This window comes from Jaculus jaculus, chromosome 16 (genome assembly GCF_020740685.1).
Source record: "Jaculus jaculus isolate mJacJac1 chromosome 16, mJacJac1.mat.Y.cur, whole genome shotgun sequence".
Classification (NCBI taxonomy): domain Eukaryota; kingdom Metazoa; phylum Chordata; class Mammalia; order Rodentia; family Dipodidae; genus Jaculus; species Jaculus jaculus.
Genome location: NC_059117.1, coordinates 46,736,530 through 46,760,915, shown reverse-complemented (window position 1 = coordinate 46,760,915; position 24,386 = coordinate 46,736,530). Strand labels below are relative to the sequence as shown.

The 24,386-nt window shown below is 41.6% G+C and overlaps 1 protein-coding gene across 2 annotated transcripts in view; it reads left to right on the top strand.

Annotated features, from left to right (window-relative positions):
- Positions 1–24,386, top strand: part of Sfmbt1 (Scm like with four mbt domains 1) — a 303,481-nt gene that overhangs the window by 38,361 nt on the left and 240,734 nt on the right. Inside the window, exons 7-13 of one of the 2 annotated variants that reach the window (XM_004652748.2) lie at positions 870–948; positions 8,513–8,563; positions 10,983–11,113; positions 13,732–13,876; positions 14,692–14,797; positions 16,678–16,927; positions 17,230–17,819. In XM_004652748.2, coding sequence (XP_004652805.1) covers positions 870–948; positions 8,513–8,563; positions 10,983–11,113; positions 13,732–13,876; positions 14,692–14,797; positions 16,678–16,927; positions 17,230–17,397 — 930 coding nt within the window. In that variant the 3' untranslated portion in view covers positions 17,398–17,819. Of the gene's footprint in view, positions 1–869; positions 949–8,512; positions 8,564–10,982; positions 11,114–13,731; positions 13,877–14,691; positions 14,798–16,677; positions 16,928–17,229; positions 17,820–24,386 lie in introns of those variants that run through there. The other variant, XM_045135994.1, reaches the window with a different exon arrangement.

Below are 24,386 nucleotides of genomic sequence, written 5' to 3'. Positions count from 1 at the left end.
GATTCTCCACACTCAGCCTCCTGATTGCTGGAATTACAGGTGTGAACCACCATGCCTGGCTAAGAAATGTGTTTGTTTGAGCTCACTTTTTATTCAGACTGCTTCTGCTTTCTGAGTGCTAGGATTACAGGCATGCCTAGCAAGAGAAGTTTTATTTTGGCTTATAGTTTTGAATATTTTAATCTGTGATAATTGGCCCTGATGCTTTGAGCCTGTGGTCAAGGTGGAACACATGGTATAAATGTATGGCTGAGCAAAAGTTTATCCAGTGGCTGGGAAGTGAAAGAATGGAAGGAAGGGAAGTGAAGGGAAAGGAGGGGAAGAGAAGGAAGGGGAGGGAAGAAGGGAAGAAGGAAGGGAAGGAAGGAACTGGAATTTCATAATCCCCTTTTAGAGCATATCAACCTTTCACTAGGTACCGCTTCTTAAAGGTTCCACCATATTTCAATAATGCCTTACTGGACACCAAGCTTTCAACATATGGCCGCTGGGAGACATTCACAATCCATACTCTTGCTACCAATGCATTCTTTCCTGGCATTTGGGAGGCACCTTTGGGTGCCTTCTGTTTGCTTAGCAGTGAATGTGGATTTGGTAGAGACTATCCAGGTTGGGGATAGGCCAGAGTAAGTTTGCCTTTCAGGTATCTGTCCTCCTAGCCTTGAAATGCTGGGATTTTTTGTTTGTTTGTTTTTTCAAGGTAGGGTCTCACTCTAGCCCAGGCTGACCTGGCATTCACTATGTAGTCTCAGGGTGGCCTCAAACTCATAGGGATCCTCCTTCCTTTAAGTGCTGGGATTTAAAGCCATGCACCACCATGCCCAACTAATGCTGGGATTGTTTATTTTGTGTTTTGTTTTCTCTTCTAGGCTTTTGTCAATTGGAAAGAGGCTAGATTGACTTGGAGTTTTTTCAAGCAGTCTTTCTTGAAACAGATTTTGACAGAAGGTAAGTAAGAAGTCACTTTGAGCAGCCAGGAGATGACAATAGAAGCAAAGGGGTTTCACAGGACTGCCAAAGTCAGACTACCTGTCCTGACCCCAAGCCCTCAGAAATGTGTTTGGTTGATTTGTTGGTTTTGAGTGATGAAAGGGGAATCAGCATTTATTTAGTTTGATGCTTTAATTAAGTTGTCTCACTTAAAACTCTCCACAGATCTTTCCCCATCTATTATGGATGAGGAAACTGAAGGTCAGTTTCTTAAGGATCTTATAGTACTAAGGAGCAACTCAATTGGACTTTTAAGTCCCTTTAGCTTTTTTTACTATGGCAACTGTGATCAACTTAAAAGGATAACAAGTTTATTTTGACTCAGTTTCTGAGTCTTCCATCAATGGTCACTTGGCCCTGCTGCTTGGGCTTGGGTTGCACAGTGTATCATTGCACAAGCATATGGCAGAGGAGGCTTGAACACCTCATGGTTGTTGGGAAATAGTTAGGAAAAGCCAGAGTACCAGTATCTCCTTCAAAGGCATGCCCTAGCAACCTAACTCCTTATCTAGGCCCTATTTTCTAAAGGTTCTGCTGCCTCTCAATAGCATGGTGGGCTGGAAGTCAGACCTTCAACACATGGACCTTATGGACCTTTGGGAAACACTTCAGACCCAAAGTGCAGAAAACTGGTAAAGCCTTCTGGCCTGGGTTTGAATCCCTAATAGCCACATAAAGCCAGATGCACAAAGTGATATGCATGTATCTGGAGTTCATTTGCAGTGTCAAGAGGCCCTGGTACCCCCATACTTACCCACAATACTCTCTTTCTTTGCTTGCACATAAAATTAAAATATTTTAAAAATACTTTAAGTCGGGTGTGGTGACACACGCCTTTCATGCCAGCACTCAGGAGGCAGAGGTTGGAGGATCGCTGTGAGTTCTAGGCCACCCTGAGACTCCATAGTGAATTCCAGGTCAGCCTGGGCTTGAGTAAGACCTTATCTCAAAACAACAACAAGAACAAAATACTTTATTTATTTGTGTGTGTGTGCTCATACACATGTGGGTGCCATAGCTTGTGTGTAGAGGTCAGAGGACAACTTCCAAGTGCTTGTGTTCCAACATCTTTGAGAATGGGTCTCTTGCTGCTGCAGGCTAGCTGGCTTGCAATCTTTGGAATCTCCTAGCTCTGTCTCCCATTGTAGCACACTGATCACAGATGCACGCTCCACTTTGCATCCAGCTTTACATGATACTGGGAAATTGAACCTAGGCTGGTAGGTGTTGCAAGAAAGTACCTTTAAGTGCTTAGCCATCTCCCCAGCTCTTTTTCAACTTTCTTAAGAACCAGGTCACCATTTGAAGCAAGGCCTTTCTTTGGCTCAGGCTGCTGATCTAGAACTTACTCACTCTCTCTCTCTCTTTCATTGTTTGAAGCAAGCTCTTACTGTAGCCCAGGCTGACTTAGAACTCACTTTCTAGTACAGGCTGACCTCAAACTCATGGTGGTTCTCTCATCTCAGTTTCTTTGGGTTATAGGTATGAGGCACCTTGCCTGCTACTTCTGGCCTTCAGTGTGTGCTAGTTTATTTGTGCCTAGCCTAAGTTCAAAAATGAGATTTGGGGGCTGGAGAGATGCCTTAGTTGTTAAGGTGCTTGCCTGCAAAGCCAAAGGACCCAGGTTTGATTCCCCAAGACCCACATAAGCCAGATGCACAAGGTGGCATATGTACCTGGAGTTCATCTTGCTGGAGACCCTGACATGCCAATTTTCTCTCTCCTTCTCAAATATATAAATAAAAATTAATATATATGTATGTGTATATACATATGCATATATATGTATATATGTGTGTATGTATGTATATACACACATACATATATATGTGTATATGTATATATGTACACACACATACATATGTCTATCTATCTATATTTATTTATTTATTTGAGATTTGGAATGACTATGAGCTGCCAGAAAGCTGTTAGCTCTACATGCACAGATAATGAACATATTTTTAATGTTTTCAGGAACACATATATAGATAGATATAGATATTAATATTTCAGGAATATATATATATGTGTATATATATATGTGTGTGTGTGTGTATATATATGTATACACACACACACACACACACACATGAGAATCAGTGTGTACCACAGCCTCTATCCACTGCAGATGAATTCCAGATGCTTATGCCATTTTGTGCATCTGGCTTTACATGGGTACTGGGAAATTGAGCCCAGACTGTCAGCTTTGCAGGCAAGTGCCTTAATCACTAAGCCATCTCTCCAGCCCAAAATTATCTTTTAATTATAAAAGAAACATAATCCCATGATAAAAAATCTCTGAAAAATACCCCCCAAATCACCACAAGAACATTCTAATACAACTATCCTTTTTATTGTTATTCCTTCCATCTTTATTTTTTGTTAATTATATTCCTAAAAAGAAGTAACTCTTCCTATGTCTAAGTTTCTCATGTATGAGCTGAGGGAGAGGACAAGACAATGTTTGAGGGCTTTTTGAGAGTGAATGCTTGCAGTCTGAGATTCTAATTTTGCGGATACAGAAGTGAGATGGTTCAGAGTACTGGCATGTCAGAAGGCTTGGAGAGCTAAATGAGTGAAGAAGCTGACCTACAAGCTCCTGGTAAGCAGGGACTGTGCAGTTGACCACTGTCCCTCTGCCAAGCCTGATACATGATGCATATGGGCATTCAGCAATTGTTTCTTGATAGAGTCAAAAAGCAACAATGAAAAGTAACTATTGAAATTATCTGTTATGTTTGTTAATGTTGTTGTAGCAGGAAAATCAAAGGAGTTTTGGAAAGGATGTTGTGTAAATATACTCCTTTTCCTCCCAGGATTAGAAGTTTTAATGAGTTTGTGAGACTAGATCCAGTCCAAATGATGACTCTCAACTATTCTGGATTGTAGTTACTAGTTGTGTCATTGCAACCAAAAGTTTAAGCTAGCTGTGCACTAATACCTCCTGAGCTTGGCCAAGTGCTAGTCCTACAGTTATGTCTTCCTGGCCTGGCTACCTGACTGGCAGAAGACCATTAGGAACTTCTCAGGGCCTTAATCACCAGGGCTGGGAAAAGAGGATGTAGCCTAATCAGGACTCCTTGATTGTTTTCTCTTTTGAAACTACAGCTGTTAGAGAAGTTGAAACCTCTTATGGTAGCGAGAATGTATGTGCTCTTCCTTGCCCCACCACCCTCATTTCCAGGACACTGAGAGCCAGGTGTTGAGAAAAAAGATGATTAAGTAGCAGGCCATGATCTCAAGGACAGACATTGGATGGTTTACAGTTAGGTGACTGTGACTGAAATGTTAAGTCAGTCACCAGAGCACCTTCCTCACTTCCTGGAGCCCTGCTAAGGATAAGAATGGAGAGAGAGAGAGTCTCTTGCTCTGGGGTAGCTTACAAAGTAAGCTTATTCTGCCAGAAGACAGGAGATCCCTGTAGAAAATTATTCTAGGTGGTGAGGATTCTACAACCAGGTTGAGCCTGGCTGAAAGCCACTAGAAGACTAGACACAGGAAGCAGGTTTAACAGGGGATGGCAGTGTGATGGAATGAGGTTGGTGAAGAGAGGCCAGAAAGATAACTTGGCATGTGTTCAAGAGCCCTGAAGTGTAGAATTGAGGTTTTTTTTTTTTTTTTTAAGTTTTATTTATGAGAGACAGAGAAAATGGGCACACCAGGGCCTCTAGCCACTGAAACGAACTCCAAAAGCATGTACCCCCTTGTGCATCTGGTTTACGTGGGTCCTGGGGAATCAAACCAGGGTCCTTTGGCTTTGCAGGCAAACACCTTAGCTACTAAGCCATCCCTCCAGCCCCTAGATTTTTTTTTTTTAACACTATTGACTTGCTGTGCATGATGGTACATGCCTTTAATCCCAGCACTTGGGAGGCAGAGGTAGGAGAATCACTGTGAGTTCAAGGCCACCCTGAGACTACATAGTGAATTCCAGATCAGCCTGAGGTAGAATGAGACCCTATGTTGAAAAGCCAAAAAAAAAATACTATTGATTTATATGAATATATGAATATTGGGCCTGACTCAAGTCATCTCATTACCTGGGGGAACCAGTCCTGAGTATAGATATGTAAGGATGTGTAAAATCCTTGTGTAAAACTATATTACTTACATATAATTAAGGTACATCCTTCTTTATACTTTAAATCATGTCTAGATTACTTATACTACCTAATGCAATATACATGCTTTGTGAGTCATTGTTTTATTTATTTATTTATTTATGGTTTTTCAAGGTAGGGTCTCACTGTCTCTCAGGCCAACCTAGAATCCACTATGTAGTATCAGGTTGGCCTCAAACTTATGGCAGTCCTCCTACTTCTGCCTCCCAAGTGCTGGGATTAAAGGCTGGGGTTGAAGAGATGACTTAGTGGTTAATTGTATGCCTGTGAAGCCCAAGGACCTTGGTTTGAGGCTTGATTCCCCAGTACCTACATAAGCCAGATGCACAAGGTGGCACGTGCATCTGGAGTTCATTTGCAGTGACTGGAGGCCCTGGTGTACCCATTCTCCCTCCCACCACCTTTTTCTCTGTGTCTCTCAAATAAATAAATAAAAATAAAAAAAAGTTGGGGCTGTTGGAGAGATCGCTCAATGGTTAAGGCACTTGCCTGCAAAACCCAAGGACCAAGGTTTGATCCCCTAGTACCCAAGTAAAGCCAGATACACAAAGTGGCATATGCATCTAGAGTTTGTTGCAGTTGCTAGAGGCCCTGGAGCACCCATTCTCTCTCACTCTTTGTCTCTCCCCCTGTTTCTCTCAAATAAATAAATAAAAGTATTAAAAAAAATTTTTGTACATGTTCAGTTCAGATGCAGTTTTTTGTGTTTTGTGGTTTTTTTTTTGAGGTAGGGTCTCGTGGTGATCCTTCTACCTCTGCCTCCCAAGTGCTGGGATTAAAGGTGTGCACCACCATGCCTGGCAGATGCAGTTTTTTTATGAACTTTTTTTTTTTTTTTCCTGAGGTAGGGTCTCACAATAGCTCAGGCTGACCTGGAATTCACTGTGTAGTCTCAGGGTGGCCTCGAACTCACGGCGATCCTCCTACCTCTGCCTCCCGAGTGCTGGGATTAAAGGCGTGCGCCACCACGCCCAGCTCTTTTATGAACATTTTTGATCTGCAATTGATTGACTCCTCAAATGCATAAACCCTCAGATATGGAGGCTGATTGTATTTACAAAAGCCAGAACTGTTAGCAGTTAGGGTAGATCAGAGAAGCATAGAAAGGCTTGGAAAAGACCACGTGTTATTATAAGGAGATAGATCAGGGAGATGAAGATCTTGAGAGAAGATGGAAATCTGGCCTTTGAATGTTTTCCTTTCTGAGCAGGTTGTTAGGAAGTGAGAATTTACCTTTTCAGACTGGGGACACTGTTTATTGCTCTGTCTCTTGCATGGTCAAGGTTCTTAATTCATGGATAAGAAAATTTGTGGAAGCTGGGAATGGTGGTATACACCTGTAATCTAGCACTTGGGAGGTGGAGGCAGGAGAATTAGAAGTTTAAGGTCATTTTTGGCTACATGGGATGTTCAAGGCTAGCCTGGTCTACATAAGACCATATGTCCAAAAATAAGGAAAATGAAAGGAAGAAAGAATGAAACTTCATTGAAACCTACAGACAGAGAAGATCCTTCATATTGTGCTTTACTTTGAAGGCATTATGTTGACTTAGATCTGAGTGGTGACTGTTCCTCCAGAGCCTTGCCAGCACCTAGGGAACTCTCTCTACTGTGAGAACCTTTGAATGAGCCTGGACTCAAATAATTTACATTTCCCATCTCAGATTGTTCATCCTTGAGTATCTGATCTCCCCTAAAACTTTGAACAGTCATTTTTACTGATAACATTTGGTTAATCTCCCCACATTTTATTTTTAAGGTTTTGTTTGCTGTTTGTGTATAATATGTATGCATATGTGTTCATGTGCACATGCCATGGCACACGTATAAAGGTCAGAAGACAACTTTGGATGTTAGTTCTAACTTTTTACATTGTTTGAGGCAGTGTCTCTCATTGTTTACTTGCTGTGTTTGCCAGACTAGGTGGTCTGTGAAATTCTCCTATCTCGGCCTCCCTTCTTTAGGTGCACTGGGATTATAAATGCTAGCACTACAGTATCTGGCTTTTACATGGGACTGAGGATCCCACTCAATTACTCATGGTCACATAGCAAGTGCTTTATCTGCTGAGGTATCTCCAGAGCTCTTTAGGCTGATTTTTATATTTCTTGTTTTTTAAAAAATATTTTTAAATTTATTTTTAAGCAGAGAGAGACAGAAAAAAAGAGTCAAAGAGAGAGAGAGAGAGAAAGGGTGCACCAGCCACTGCAAATGTTTGCTACTTTGCGCGTTTGACTTTATGTGGGTACTGGGGAATCAAACCCTGGTCATTAGGCTTTGCACACAGGTACTTTCACCACTGAGCAATCTCTCCAGCCCTGCTTATTGTTTGTAAGTTGGCTTGGAGACCTGTTGTCAATAAAGCCCTCATCACTTTCTGAATTATTATAAGATCATCTGAAATCAGAATTAGAATAATGACATGGCCTTTTAACTGGTTATCTAGTGTTTTTCTGCGCGCGCGCGCGCGCGTGTGTGTGTGTGTGTGTGTGTGTGTGTGTGTGTGTATGTATGTATAGGTGTACGTATGTGCATGTTTGTATGGAGACCAGAGCACCAGCACCTTTCATCATTTTTCCCCCCTGGACACAAGGTCTTTCATTGGCCTGGAGCTTGTCAAGTAGGCTAGACTGCCTGATCAATGAGCCCCAGAGCTCTTCTTCTGTCCACCCCCCCACCCCTATGCTAGGGTTATAAGCAGAGTGATTAAGAAAAACAATAAGCAAAAAAAAAACAAGCAAAATAAAAGGGGAGCTAAGGAGGTAGCTCAGTGGTTAAAGGCATTTGATTGCAAAACCTGGCAGCCTCAGTTAAACTCCCCAGTACCAATATAAAGCAAGATACACAAGGTGGCACATCATGTATCTAGAGTTCATTTACAGTGGCTGGAGGCCCTGGTGTACCCATTCTCTCTCTCTCTCTCTTTCTGCCTCTTCTTCTCCCTCTCTTCTTCCCTTCCTCCCTCCCTCCATCTCTCTCAAATAAATAAATAATTAGCCGGGTGTGGTGGTGCACACATTTTTTTTTTTTTTTTTTTGGTTTTTCAAGGTAGGGTCTCACTCTAGCCCAGGCTGACCTGGAATTCACTACATAATCTCAGGGTGGCCTTGAACTCATGGCGATCCTCCTACCTCTGCCTCCCAAGTGCTGGGATTAAAGGCGTGCTGCCATGCCCGGCTACTGGTGCACACCTTTAATCCCAGCACTTGGGAGGCAGAGATAGGAAGATTGCTTTGAGCTTGAGGCCACCCTGCAACTACATAGTGAATTCCAGGTCAGCTTGAGCTAGAGTGAGATCCTACTTCAAAAAACCAAAATAGACAAATAAAAAATATTTTTACAAAGGAAACAAGAATTAATGTGCATTAGAAATGCTAATTATTTTGCTTTTCCATTTGTAGGTGAGCGATATGTGATGACATTTTTCAATGTATTAAATTTTGGCGATCAAGGTAAGATGAAATTCTGAAGTGTTTATATTATATTATATTAAAGGTAGATACTATTAATTGATATGAGGTCTTTATGAATACATTGGACTGGTGAGACACTCTCATATAATTGGAGTGGCAAGTTTTTGTTGTGGCTCCTGCCTCCTATCCTTTTTTCACAGATCTCTGGTATCCATATTGAGGGGTGGAGTTCTACGAGAGAAGTGAAAGTTCACCATCATAGTCATAAAGATCTACCTTAGTGTGTATGGCTAAATAGGTCTCATTTCCATCACTTTGGTATTTTTAATGTAATAGCAAAATGATAGAAATAAAAGCTGAAAAACAATCATCTTTGCATTGATGACTTATTTTTTAACCTTTTTTATTGTTTTTTTGCTTTTTTGGTTTTTCAGTGTAGGGTCTCACTCTAGCCCAGGCTGACCTGGAATTCACTATGAAGTCTCAGGGTGCTGTTTTGGTTTTTCAATGTAGGGTCTCACTCTAGCCCAGGCTGACCTGGAATTCACTATGAAGTCTCAGGGTGGCCTCAAACTCATGGCAATCCTCCTACCTCTGCCTCCTCAGAGCTGTGATTAATGGTGTGAGCCACACGTCTGTCACGACTTTTATTTTTTTTTTTTAATATTTTTAAATTTTTTTTTATTATTTATTTGAGAGCGACAGACACAGAGAGAAAGACAGATAGAGGGAGAGAGAGAGAATGGGTGCGCCAGGGCCTCCAGCCTCTGCAAACGAACTCCAGACGCATGCGCCCCCTTGTGCATCTGGCTAACGTGGGACCTGGGGAACCGAGCCTCGAACCAGGGTCCTTAGGCTTCACAGGCAAGCGCTTAACCGCTAAGCCATCTCTCCAGCCCAACGACTTTTATTTTTTAAAATTGCTAGCGAGGGGCTGGAGAGACTAGTGGTTAAAGCACTTGCCGGCAAAGCCAAAGGACTCAGAACCCATGTAAAGCCAGATGTACAGGTGGCACATACATCTGGAGTTCCTTTGCAGTGGCTGGAGTCCCTGACGTACCCATTCTCTCTCTAATAAATAAATAAATAAAATGTAAAAAATAAGATAAGTGCTAGTGATGGACTGAGGATATAGCTCAGTGGTAGAGTACTTGCCTTGTGTGAGTAAGGCCCTAGGATCAGATTAGAACAACAAACTGGTCTTTGACTGGTCATCTGACCCCCAGTTCCAATAATAATAATGGTAATAAATAATAATGTGCTGGTGATAAAAGTATCTTTAAATCTTTTTAATATTTTATTTTTATTTATTTATTTGACAGAGAAAGAGGAAGAGAGAGAGAAAGAGAATGAATGGGCACACCAGGGCCTCCAGTTACTGCAAATGAATTCCAGATGCATGTGTCCCTTTGTGCATCTGGCTAACATGGGTCCTGGGGAATCGAGCCAGGGTTCTTTGGCTCTACAGGCAAATGCCTTAACCGTTAAGCCATCCCTCCAGTCCTCTTTAAGTCTTTAATCTTGACTATATCACTTTTGATATCCTGGGTGCAATATTGCAAGATGTTATCATTTGAGAAAAATGTATAAAGATAGGTATGTGAACCCATCACTTTCCAACTACATATGAATATACAGTTATCTCAAGATGTAAAAAAGTTTCATTAGAAAAACCATTTGGTATTGTATATATGTACGTACAATGATTGAGTTGGGGAGGTAATATGATGGAGAATGGAATTTCAAAGGGGAAAGTGAGGGAGGGAGGGAGGGAATTACCATGGGATATTTTTTTATAATCATGGAAAATGCTAATAAAAATTTAAAAAAGGAAAATCCATTTGGGGCTAGAGGGATTGCTTATCAGTTACGTGCCTGCCTGCAAAGCCTAAGGACCCATGTTCAGCTCTTCAGATCCCACATAAGCCAAACACACCAGGTGACACAAGGTCATGTGTGCACACAAGGTGTACATATGTCTGGAGTTTGATTACAGTGGCTGCAGGCCCTGGCACACCAATATTCATTTATTCATTTTCTGTCTCTCTCTCTCTCATTAAAAAAAAAAAAAAAAAAAAAAGCCTAGTCTGTTGGACTTGCCGCAAAAAATAAAATTAAATAAATAAAAATTTTTAAAAAGAGAAGCAATTTTTTTTTTAATTTTTTTATTTATTTGAGAGCGACAGACACAGAGAGAAAGACAGATAGAGGGAGAGAGAGAATGGGCGCGCCAGGGCTTCCAGCCTCTGCAAACGAACTCCAGACGCGTGCGCCCCCTTGTGCATCTGGCTAACATGGGACCTGGGGAACCGAGCCTCGAACTGGGGTCCTTAGGCTTCACAGGCAAGCGCTTAACTGCTACGCCATCTCTCCAGCCCAAAGAGAAGCAATTTTAATATAATGCTATGAAAATCAAAATTAATATCATTTATTGGGTTTTTTTGCTTTTGTTTTCTAGGTGTATATGATCTAGTCAATAATCTTGGGTCCCTTGTGGCCAGGTTAATTTTCCAGCCAATAGAGGAAAGTTTTTATATCTTCTTTGCTAAGGTGCTGGAGAGGGAAAAGGATGCCATACTTCAGAAGCAGGTAGTCTTGGTTATCATGTCATTATCTTTCAAGAAGTGAACATCTGTGAACCTCTCTGTATTACAAATCAGAAAGAAATGGGGGATACTCTGTTTTCCTTCATTTTGATTCTGATGGGTGGCAGGACCCAACGCTCGTTTCTCTTGTGCTCCTTGCTCTTTCCCCCGGCTGTCTTTTGTGTCTCTTCCCTTCTGTCTTCAGCATGACTTTATTTTCTCTCTCTCTCTTTTGAGGATTAGTGGGACTTTATTAGATTAAGAGAAGGAAAGAGGAGAAAATACAGAGAGCTCCTGCCATGTGGAAGGCAGAGGGGTTAGGGAGTCCCAACCTCAGCCCAGCATGACTGAGACAAGGGGGTACTTACCAGAACAGGGACCTGGAAGTTCAGGAGAACTTAACAGCCAAAGCAGAAGCTATGCCCATCTGGTAACCATCGATTTATAATCTTATTGTGGTAGGCTTTACCCCCAGACTTAGGTGAGCCTAAGAGACAGCTGACAAGTGGACTCAAGCTGGCTCAGGAAGAGGCTAACTGTGACGCCAAGATTAGTGCTGAGCTTAACCAACCAGAATTCCAGGATCAGATGTAAACGTTAATTTTAGAATGGGAATTTCTTCCCAGAAGGAGACATGGGTGAGAAGCCAGATTCTTCTCTGTTCTCTAGCAGAGTAATGACTATAAAGGCAAGCCCAAGTAAGTGCTACAGGGTTTGTGGGGAGCCTGGGAAAGTCCTTGAACCCCAAACCCTGATTTAGTTTGTATTTAACCAAAGAATTAAAACCAAGGGAAAGAAAATCAGTATACCCACATGGTCTGAGAGCCCCTGTGGTGGGCCTGGAAGAAATGTGAAAAGAGATTTAAAAGAAAAGAGGGCCAGGTGCAGTGGCACACACCTTTAATCCCAGCACTGAGGAGGCAGAGGTGGGAGGATCACTGTAAGTGCAAGGCAACCCTGAGACTACATAGTTAATTCCAGGTCAGCCTGGGCCAGAGTGAGACCTTACCTCGAAAAACAAAAAAAGAAAGAAAAAAGAAAAAGAAAAAGAAAGTACAGATAACTTCTGCCATTTGGAGGACAGGAGAGGATATAAAAGGGTCAAGGGAGTTGGGCTGAGGGGAGGGAAGACTTACCAGAACCTAAAGGTTCAGGAGTAATGGTACGGAAGCCTGACTTTATTCTTTTTTAATGTTTTTTTTTTTTTTAATTTTCTACTTATTTGTTTGAGGGAGAGAGAAAGAGATAAATATATAGAGAGAATGGGTGTGCCAGTGTCTCTAGCCACTGCAAACTCCAGTTGCATACACCGCCTTATGCATCTGGCTTATGTGAGTCTTGGGGAATCGAACTTGGGTCCTTTGGCTTTACAGGCAAGTGCCTTAACCACTAAGCCATCTCTCCAGCCTCAACTTCATTCATGACTAAGTCAGAGCTGTCGATAGCTGTACCCTGTACAGTACAGATGCCTTCCTATGGCCTGGTCGTACATAAAAGAAAGAGACAGCCTCTCCTCTCTTCAGATTCTCAAGAGGTTGGAGCAAGACTAACGGGTATGAGGAAGAAGGGATGTGGTCCCTGAGCTTCACTTACTGTACCAACTGTTTAAGCTTTTTACAGACTGTGCTATGCCCGGGGCTACATTTTTAACCTTTAGCATCTATGTACCCTAGATGAAGAGATTTTAACCCAGGAGTATTTGATTGTAGAACTGTGTTTTCTAAAACCACTAAAAATATTTGACATCTTAGAATAAAAACAAGCTTAGTCTACCTCTTACATGTCTTAGATGGTATTTCACAAAATTCATTTTATGCACAGGATCTGGAAATGAAATAACCTGGTTTACAATCTGAATTAGGAATATTTCCTAAGTGTACATTGACAGTTCTATCAGAATTTTGAGTCACTGGTCAAAAGAAGCACAAAACTGGCTATCATAGATGAAGGTCTCTTGGGGATAGAGTGTTTCCTAAGAAATACTTGAAATTTATCCTAATAATATCAAATCCTTTAAAAAAATATTTTATTTTCATATTGTTTATTTTAGTTTTGTTGAGCCCGGGATGGCTTTGAACTGCTGATGGTCCTGCCTCAGCCTCTCAAATGTTGAAATTATAGCAGTGAGCTAGCCCCTGTAATTTTTTTAACCATTAATTAGAAACATTGTTGCCTGAAAAGCCTAACCAAGGTTCTATTCCCAAGTACCCACATAAAGCTAGATGTGCAAAGTGGTACATGCATCTAGAGTTTGTTTGTAGTAGTACTGGGCCCTGACATGCCATTCTCGTTTCTCTGTGTCTGTCTCTCTCTCTGTCCCCCTCCTTGCAAATAAATAAGCAAATAAATAAATATAGTGTCTAGGGCTAGAGAGATGGCTTAGTGGTTAAGGTACTTGCCTGCAAAGCCAAAGGACCTAGGTTTGAGTCTCCAGGACCCATATAAGCCAGTTGCATTCTTTCCCAATTCATTTGCTAATTATCATAAAATAAACAGACTACAGAAAAGCAGTAGTGCCTTCACTGGGAGAAAGAGCTGTAAACAATGCAGGAAGCAGACCAGGCATGAGGAGTCCTTCAGCTCATAATTAAGCCAATGTATTTCCCTTTCCCCTGGTTCCAGGAGGATGTTGCTGTGGCCGCTGCAGTTTTGGAGTCCCTGCTCAAGTTGGCTCTGCTTGCTGGCCTGACCATCACTGTCTTTGGCTTTGCCTATTCTCAGCTGGCTCTGGATATCTACGGAGGAGCCATACTTAGTGTTGGATTAGGTATGTGCTAGAGTTCATGCCAGCTTTGTTCTGATTTCTGAGCAGAAACAGAATTTCAAGAACACACACCACATACACAAAATAAAACCATCCAACTCATTAGCTATAGAAATATATCACTTTGGGACTGGAGAGATGACTCAGTGGTTAAAGGTGCTTGAAATAACATCACTTTGTTCAGAAAGTACAACTTAGGGCTGTGGTTCTCACTGTGGACTGTGAGTGTTTTAGTAGTTTCTTGCATGTCCCAGGCCCTGGGCTTTTCCAGTGGTGTTTTTTTTTTTTCCTTCCCTAACTTGCTCTATTGAAATTCCTTTAATACACAGGGCCACTGATGTTTGTTTGTTTGTTTGGTTGGTTGGTTGGTTTTTCGAGGTAGGGTCTCACTCTTTTTCCAGGCTGACCTAGAATTAACCCTGTCGTCTCAGGATAGTCTTGAACTCATGGCGATCCTCCTACCTCTGCCTCCCCAGTGCTGGGATTAAAGGCGTGCGCCACCACGCCTGGCTCCACTGATGTTTTTGAGTGCCCAAACTAGCAGCCTAGCCTCCATGCTGATTAAAAATGGGAGGAGCTTTACTTGCATGCTATATGAACTTTTAGTTGTTTAGCAAGAGATCTATGCATTCATACATGACTGTCCTTTTGTTTTAGCTGATTATTTTAGTCAGAGCCATGAGATCCTCCATGGGTATGCAGTCTCCCATTTAAGCCAATAGGACCCTTGGCCCAGTTCTGTGAACACTTGGCCAAGCCAAGGGCACCTGTGTCATCCTGTTTGGACTCTGGAATCTCTGTGGATTGTTTCCTTGTAGGTCCCTTATTGCTTCGCTCCTACTGTCTTTATGTCCTACTGCTTGCCATTAATGGAGTGACTGAGTGCTTCACGTTTGCTGCAATGAGCAAAGAGGAGGTCGACAGGTGGGTGACAACATGTTCTTTCTCATATGGACAAGCCAAGAAGCTAGAAAGGGGCCATGTTAGGAGAAGGAATAGTAAACACATGGGACATGAAAGTAGAGGAAGACATGAAAGGGGAGAAAGAAGTTTTAAGCAGAGATAGGGTGGAGAGGATGGAGAGAAGAGGGTGGTAGCAGGATGAATCAAAACTAAACACATATGAATAAGCCATTTGGAAACCTATTACTTGGTAAGCCAACTTAAATATAATATTTTTAAAAAGCATTTAAACCAAGGTCCCTTACGTGGGTGGATAAAGTTCTTCCCAGAAGTCATATGTTATTCAGCATAAATTCCAGTGCCATGGGTGAGATACCTCCTAATGAGTTGTTGGTCAGTGAAGCTATAGAGGTCTCTGAAACAATGTAAGATAATGCTATTGCCCTAGGTTGCCCACCAAAACTAGATGGTAATTCCCTATTGCTAAAGACACCACATGTTCCACTTGTAGAACATAAAGAAACTAAGCTCTCACTGAGCTGGAACCTTCCTCCTTGATGGCTAGCTTTCTTTGTACCATAAGGTTTGGGAAGGTAAAACTATCAACTATTCTACCCAGTTGAGGACTCTGTATTTTCTACAGCTAACCTACCAGGCAAGATATGACCACTGGTGAATTAGTGGCATGAATAACCAACTGCTTTCTGATTGGATTTAAGACTCATCCCACAGGAAGGTTTTATTACTGGTACTGTAAACCTGGCCATAAGCCATAGTTGGAAACCTATTGCTGTGATTATGTCAAACAGGCAACATGTCAAACTAACTGCCTTCTAAATATTTATATTTGTTCCCATAGATTAGCATTGCTTGAAGCATCAGTCACAGAAGTTTCTTACTACAATGGGTAGTAGTTAATGCAGAGATGCATAGCTGGCAAAAGTGCTGAAAATAAGTGACTACTGTGTGTTCAGTTTCAAGCAGGACATCTAAACCACCACCTCCAAGGCTCAAGGAACCTTTTGGAAGTGAGGTCAGAATGAATGTAAGAATGTAAGGAGGATAAGGAGGAGAGCTTCAAAATTCTGTCATCTGGATATGACATGGTCATTATAAACTCATAGCACCTCTGGTTTCTTGCACAAGATTGAGCCTATCAGTACAATGCCTTTGATAGGGGAAGGATAAATGAGACTCCAGACTTCTCAGAATAGCTAGTGGCATCTAACAGTGTCTGGGAAAGGAGGAGTCAAGTTCATCAGTGGTCTAGCCACTGGTAAGTTGCCCATTTCACAGTAAATAACCTTCCACCCATGATCATGCAAGCAACCCTAATTTGACTTAGGTGAAAACAAAAGGCATGAAAGTAAGTTGGGATTAATGTGAAGAAGGCTGTTAATGGGAGGAGAAATGGAATAAAAAAGGATAAGTGGGGGAAATAGATTAAAATACAATATAAACATGTATAAACATGGAAAAAGTAAACAATTTTTTTTTCAAAAAGAAGGGCTAAGCCAGGCATGGTGTTTTATGCCTATAATCCCAGCATTCAGGAGGCTGAGGCAGGAAGATTACCATTACAACCAGGCTGGGCTATAGAATAAAACCCTGTATCAACACACACACACACAACAAGGGTTGAGGATATAGCCCAATGGTAGAGCACTTGCTTAGCATCCATAAGGCCCTGAATTTGATCTCAACACAAAAACAAAAGTAAAACACTCCCCACAGATACAAATATATACAAAAACCAAGGAGTATGGGAACTCATCTGGACTTATGTGAACTCAGAGATTCTTTCTGTAAGTTATGGACACTTGATTGGTTTGTTTGTTTGTTTGGTTTTTGTAGTAGCCTTAAGGCAAGGTGCTCACTGCTCTACTTGCTTTTCTCCTCAGATACAATGTCAAAATGTTGGTGTTGTCTTCCTCTTTTCTGGTGCTATCTTACCTCCTGACATGTTGGTGTGGCAGCGTGGGCTTCATCTTGGCCAACTGTGTTAACATGGGCATTCGGATTACACAGAGCCTTTCCTTCATTCATTGCTACTACCAAGGGAGCCCCCATAGGCCTCTGACTGGCCTACACCTTTCACCAGTCCTCCTGGGGGTGTTTGCCCTCAGTGGTGTGATCACTGGTGTTTCAGAGGTAAGACATACTTGAGCCTTCACACCACCTGGTTCTGCTGGCTATCCATTATCCTTCCCACTAGGTCTGCTTTTTCTACCTTGCCTGAACCATCTGGATAATCATTTATCTCCTCTTAACTTCCCCCAAATGTCTAGGGCAGTATTTATGATAGATATGGTGAAATGTGTCATCAAGTGGAAAGAGGGCAGACCCCTGGCCAAGTCACTGTGGAAGCTAAAATGATAGCTACTATCCCTGGCTTGTCCTAGCAAACAGGTACAGACTAAGGAATTGGCTGTGACACTAGTCTCTTTCCCCAGGTGTTCCTCTGCTGTGATCAGGGCTGGCTGGCTAGGCTGGCACACATTGCTGTGGGGGCCATCTGCTTAGGAGTGACTCTTGGGACAGCATTGCTCACAGAGACCAAGCTAGTCCATTTTCTCAGGACTCAGTTGGGTGGATCCAGACTCACTGAAAAAATGACGTGACTTCAGCAATGCCTTAACACTGGTGGCACCTGGACCTTCTGTGGGATGATTTTGAACAGAACATATTTCTGTGAAAGAGTCCAGCTGAGGGATCTTCAGGAGAATGAGAACCACACTGGAGGAGACATTTACTGTGCACTTGTCATCATCCAAAGGAGGATTGTCTGTTTAAATGACCAAAAAGTCCTTTTAAAATAGATATAATTTCAGCCAGGTGTAGTTGTGCACACCTTTAATCCCAACACTTGGGAGGCAACTGTAGGAGGATCCCTGTGAGTGCAAGGCCAGCCTGGGCCTACAGAGTGAGTCCAGATCAGCCTGAGCTAGAGTGAGACCCTACTTTGAAAAAAAAATTTTTTTAAGTAGATATAATTTGGGGTTTGAAAAACTGGCTCATCAATTAAAAGTGCTTGCTTGCAAAACATGATGGCCCAAGTTTAATTCCTCAGTACCCATGTAGAGCCAGATGCCCAAAGTGGCACATGCTTCTGGAGTTTGTTTATGGTGGCAGGAAGCCCTGGCATGCCAGTACGTTTTTGGTTTCTTTCTCTCTCTCTCTCTTTCTCTCTCTGCATCTTTCTCTCAAATATATTCTTTAAAAATAGATATTTTTTCACAATTTTATTCTCAGCATTTTTCCTTTTCATTAATAAATTAATTTTTTTGAATAACAATTGACCTTTGGAGCTACATGCTCCAGCAAACTGCCTTGGATGTTATTAGTTAATCATCATTTAGCTTTAAAAGGGTGGGGGTGAGACAGATGTAGCCATTTATCCTTCATAGGAATATTTAGTTTATTCTAGTCTTTTAATTTCTTTTTTTGGTATTTTTTCTCAAGGTAGGGTCTTGCTCTAGCCCAAGCTGACCTGGAATTCACTATGTAGTCTCAGGGTGGCCTCAGATTCATGGCAATCCTCCAACCTCTGCCTCCCAAATGCTGAGATTAAAGGTGTGAGCCACCACACCCAGCCTAATTCCTTGTGAAGAAAGACACAATATTATGCACCAAACAAGAGTAAAGTGTAGCTTGAGAATTTGGCTTTCCTTGTTTTAATGCTGTGGTCTGAATTGTTCGAGAAGGAACATAATTAGAAATCTTTCTGAGACTTTTTTTGTTTTAATATTGAGGACTGTAGCCAGGGCCTCACTTATGCTAGACATGCTCTCTACACTAAGCTGCATTCCCTAGCCCACTCAGTTAGAAATCCACACAATGAAGATGTGAAGCCTTTCAGATCACATTTATCAGAGTGAGTTAGAAAGGGTCTTTCTTGTCCTGTTCATGCTGTATCCTTCAGACCCCCTTGTGCCTTCCCCAGCATAGGAATTCCAGCTATTATTTTTTTAGGTAGGGTCTCTCTGCAGCTCAGACTGACCTGGAATTCACTATGTAGTCTGAAGGTGGCCTTGAACTCATGGCAATCCTCCTACCTCTGCCTCTCCCAAGTGCTGGGATTGAAGGTGTGCACCACCACACCTGGCCATTCCACCTTTCTTGACTGGAGAGTGGATAAAAACTTCTGATGTCTTTGGATCTGACTGCTTGAAAGAGGAGCACTTTTTTTTTTTTTTTTACTTTTACAAATTTATTGCTCTTTTACAAAATGGGGTTTGTTCTTCAAGACATGTCTGATCTCAAACTGCTAGACTCAAGCAACTCTGCCAACTCAGTCTTCCTGGTAGCTCATTTTACAGGCATGCGCCATTGTACCCACCTGTTGTATATTTCTTCAGTTGCTTATTGTATACTGGAGGAGTTGTTATTTCAAAAGAAAAATGTAGCTGTGCGTGGTGGTGGATGCATTTAATCCCAGCACTAGGGAGGTAGAGGTAGGAGGATGACCGTGAGTTCAAGGCCACCCTGAGACTACATAGTGAATTTCAGGTCAGTCTGAGCCAGAATGAGACCATACCTCAAAAGACCAAAAAAAAAAAAAAAAAAAAAAACCACTTTTGATGTCCCCTAAAGGAAATGCTGCTTTGTAGCTCTCTGAAATTTGGCATGTAAGTAATTGCCTGGATGATGACTTAGAGTAATAATGATGTCTCCTTTTCTTCTCAGAATGAAGTAGGACAAAGTGCATATGACAAGAATCATTGAGACAGGCCTTTCTGTCTGACCCATTATTTCTGGAATTAGTCAGCACAACCAAATTCCAGCCCAGGGAAAAAGTAGGTTTGGGTCTCCAGACCACTACATGAGCCAGGCTTCCTATACCTGCACCTGCAGGTGAGATCGATTGTCAAGCCTTACTCTGAGTTGAAAAGTGGTTTTCCTTTCCATTATTATTGTAATTCCCTTTTTATTTATTTATTTGACAGTAACAGACACAGAGAGAAAGGGGCAGAGAGAGAGAGAAAATGGGCACATCAGGGTCTCCAGCCACTGCAAATGAACTCCAGATGCATGTTCTACCTTGTGCATCTGGCTTACATGTGTACTCTGGAATAGAGCCTTGAACCAGGTCCTTAGGCTCCACAGGCAAGTGCTTAACTGCTAAGTCATCTCTCCAGCTCATGTATTCCCCCCATTTTTGTGGTAGGGTCTCGCTGTAGCCTAAGCTGACCTAGAATTCACTATGTTGCCTCAGGGTGGCCTTGAACTCACAGCAATCCTACCTCTGCCTCCTGAGTGCTAGGATTAAAGGCATGTGCCACAATGCCTGGCTTCCTTTTTTTTTTTTTTAATATATTTTATTTATTTATTTTAGAGGAAGAAGCAGATAGAAAGAGAGAATGGGCACACCAGGGCCTCCACCCACTGCAAATGAACTCCAGACACCTGCACCCCCTTATGCATCTAGCTTATGTGAGGTCAGGGGAAGAGATTGAGTAAAGGAAAGGTGGAGGGAGGGCTAATCAAAATCTAAGAGGCTATAAATTAATCATATGGAAACCTACTTTTTTGGACAATGGAACACTCAGGAGCCATAGATTGCTACTAGAAAAATTTCAGTGCCAGGGATGGGATACCTTCCAGTGAGTTGTTGGCCAGGGAGGTCCCTGATGCCCCCAAAACATTATAGGCCATTGCTGAGGCCCTAGGTTTCCCACCAGGAATAGATGGTAAGAACCTATTGCTAAAGACTCCACATACTTGGGCTGCAAGGCCACTGAGAAATCATGATGGAACTGAGCTGAGAACCTCCTCCATGGAGTCCAGCTGACAGAAAGCTGGAAGAAGCCATTCTGCATGCAGTTCAATAGGGGAGAGAGAAATCAATAGTAAAGACAATCAACAGTGGACATTGCAAGCCTTATATTTTGCCAGCCAGGCCACATGAGCCAACGGGTGCAATAGTGACACATCTGTCATGGTGGAAGCCAACTGCCCTGTAATTGGACTGGAGGCCTGCTATGGAGGGGAGGGAATACATTCCTGATACTAAAAACTTAAAACAGGGGTTGTCATGAGCCCTAGGGGTGTAATGTCTTCTGCTGTCTGGCTAAATGTATATACTATGCTCATCAAACTGCCCAGTAAGCTCTTCTCTTAAGGTTCATACCCTTATATTAATGCTACTCTCACTTTTGGTAGAGAATCTTCTCTTTTCAGATGGCAGTGACCTTGGGATGACTCAGAAGGCATCATGTGCGTGGAAGAAGTGACTGGAGTGCTCATTACTATAACATTTCTATCACACCTTCCAAGGCTCAGGGTCTAATGCGGAAGAGGTGGCATGAAGAATGTAAGAGCCAAGGGAAGTGTAGGACTCCTTACAACATGCTCCCCCCAGACACAAAATGGCCTGGATATCCGTGACTTCACAGTGCCTGACACTACCTACACAAGATTATCATAATAGGAGGGAAAAAAATCATGACATCAAAAAAAAAGAGAGACTGATTGAGATGGGGAGGGGATATGATGGAGAATGGAATTTCAAAGGGGAAAGGGGGGGGGTATTACCATGGGATATTTTTTATAATCATGGAAAATGTTAATAAAACTTGAGAAAAAAAGAAAAGGTCAACAAAATAAAAGTTTGATGAACCTGAAAAAAAATTTGGAAAAGAAGTAAAATACTTTTTAAAAATCCTCCCCCCGCAAAAAAAGAAATGTAGGTTCCAGGACCCACTCCACACTTTCAGAATCTGTGTTTGGGGGTAGGACTTAGGGATAGGCTTTTTGCAAGCACAAGTCATAGTACTGTAATGCTTCCAAGCTTGCCTCAGCCTGTCATCCTCCTTAACAATTCAGGGTCAGTTGTCCCCATACCTAGAGTGTCTGTTCTCTACCCCAGGTTCCAGCAATTTGTGACTAAAAAGGTCTTTGGAAGCAAGACCATAAGATTGTCACTCTCAGGTTGAGAGAGACTCTATGGCTGACTGCAGACTACTTTCATCTTGCTTTTCATAGTATCTACTATGTGCTGGTATCTGCTTCTCTTCAAAGATGGCCAACGGGTACACAGACTCCTTCCTGTGCCTCACTAACACCATGGTCTTTGTTTTCTTACTGTGGCACCCGCCTTCTGGGCTGCTGGCCCTTTGTACTAAGCCCTCCTGCTTTTCAGAATTCTTCACTGTTGAGACAATTTCTTTTTACTACTTTATACCTCCAGCCTTCTATCTCTTTTTCTTTTTTTGTTTTTTGAGGTAGGGTCATGCTCTGGCCCAGGCTGATCTGGAATCATTCTGTAGTTCGAGGGTGGCCTTGAACTCACAGGAAACTCACAGTGATCCTCCTACTTCTACCTCTCAAGTGCTGTGATTAAAGGTGTGTGCCACCATGCCCAGCCATCTCTTTTTTCTTTGTTTCTGAGTGTAAAAGTCATCTTTTAAAAAAGTATTTATTTACTTATTTTTTGTATTAACAACTTCCATGATTGTAAACAATATCCCATGGTAATGCACCCCCCCACTTTCCCCTTTGAAACTCTCTTTTCTATCATATCCCCTCCTCCTCTCAATCAGTCTCTTTCTTTATTTTTATTTTTATTTTTTTTTTAATTTTTATTAACATTTTCCATGATTATAAAATATATCCCATGGTAATTCCCTCCCTCCCCACCCCCACACTTTCCCATTTGAAATTCCGTTCTCCATCATATTACCTCCCCATTACAATCATTGTAATTACATATATACAATATCAACCTATTAAGTATCCTCCTCCCTTCCTTTCTCCACCCTTTATGTCTCCTTTTTAACTTACTGGCCTCTGCTACTAAGTATTTTCATTCTCACGCGGAAGCCCAGTCATCTGTAGCTAGGATCCACATATGAGAGAGAACATGTGGCGCTTGGCTTTCTGGGTCTGGGTTACCTCACTTAGTATAATACTTTCCAGGTCCATCCATTTTTCTGCAAATTTCATAACTTCATTTTTCTTTACCGCTGAGTAGAACTCCATTGTATAAATGTGCCACATCTCCATTATCCACTCATCTGTTGAGGGACATCTAGGCTGGTTCCATTTCCCAACTATTATAAATTGAGCAGCAATAAATATGGTTGAGCACGTACTTCTAAGGAAATGAGATGAGTCCTTTGGATATATGCCTAGGAGTGCTATAGCTGGGTCATATGGTAGATCAATCTCTAGCTGTTTTAGGAACCTCCACACTGTTTTCCACAATGGCTGGACCAGATTGCATTCCCACCAGCAGTGCAGAAGGGTTCCTTTTTTTCCACATCCCCGCCAACATTTATGATCATTTGTTTTCATGATGGTGGCCAATCTGACAGGAGTGAGATGGAATCTCAATGTAGTTTTAATCTGCATTTCCCTGATGACTAGTGACGTAGAACATTTTTTTAGATGCTTATATGCCATTCGTATTTCTTCCTTTGAGAACTCTCTATTTAGCTCCATAGCCCATTTTTTGATTGGCTTGTTTGATTCCTTATTATTTAACTTTTTGAGTTCTTTGTATATCCTAGATATTAATCCTTTATCACATATATAGCTGGCGAAGATTTTTTCCCATTCTGTAGGTTGCCTCTTTGCTTTTTTCACAGTGTCCTTTGCGGTGCAAAATCTTTGTAATTTCATTAGGTCCCAGTGGTTAATCTGTGGTTTTATTGCCTGAGCAATTGGAGTTGTATTCAGAAAGTCTTTGCCAAGACCAATATGTTGAAGGCTTTCCCCTACTTTTTCCTCTAGAAGTTTCAGAGTTTCCGGTCTGATGTTAAGGTCTTTAATCCATTTGGACTTAATTCTTGTGTATGGCAAGAGAGAAGAATCTATTTTCATCCTTCTGCAGATATATATCCAGTTTTCAAAACACCATTTGCTGAAGAGGCTATCTCTTCTCCAATGAGTATTTTTGGCATTTTTATCGAATATCAGGTGGCTATAGCTACTTGGGCTTACATCTGGGTCCTCTATTCTGTTCCACTGATCTACATGTCTGTTTTTGTGCCAGTACCATGCTGTTTTTGTTACTATGGCTCTGTAGTATAGGTTAAAATCAGGTATGGTGATACCACCAGCCTCATTTTTGTTGCTCAGTATTATTTTAGATATTCGAGGTTTTTTGTGATTCCAAATGAATTTTTGGATTGTTTTTTCTATTTCCATGAAGAAAGCCTTTGGAATTTTGATAGGGATTGCATTAAATGTGTAGATTGCTTTAGGTAAGATTGCCATTTTCACAATATTGATTCTTCCAATCCAGGAACAAAGGATGTTTCTCCACTTTCTAGTGTCTTCTGCAATTTCTCGCTTGAGTGTTGTAAAGTTCTCATTGTAGAGATTCTTTACTTCCTTGGTTAGGTTTATTCCAAGGTACTTTATTTTTTTTGATGCAATTGTGAATGGGAGTGATTCTCTGATTTCATCCTCTGTGTGTTTGTTGTTAGCATATATGAAGGCTACTGATTTCTGTGTATTTATTTTGTATCCTGCTACATTGCTGTAAGTTTTGATCAGCTCTAACAGCTTGCTAGTAGAGTCTTTAGGGTCCTTTATGTATAGAATTATGTCATCTGCAAATAATGATAACTTGATCTCTTCCTTTCCAATTTGTATCCCTTTTATG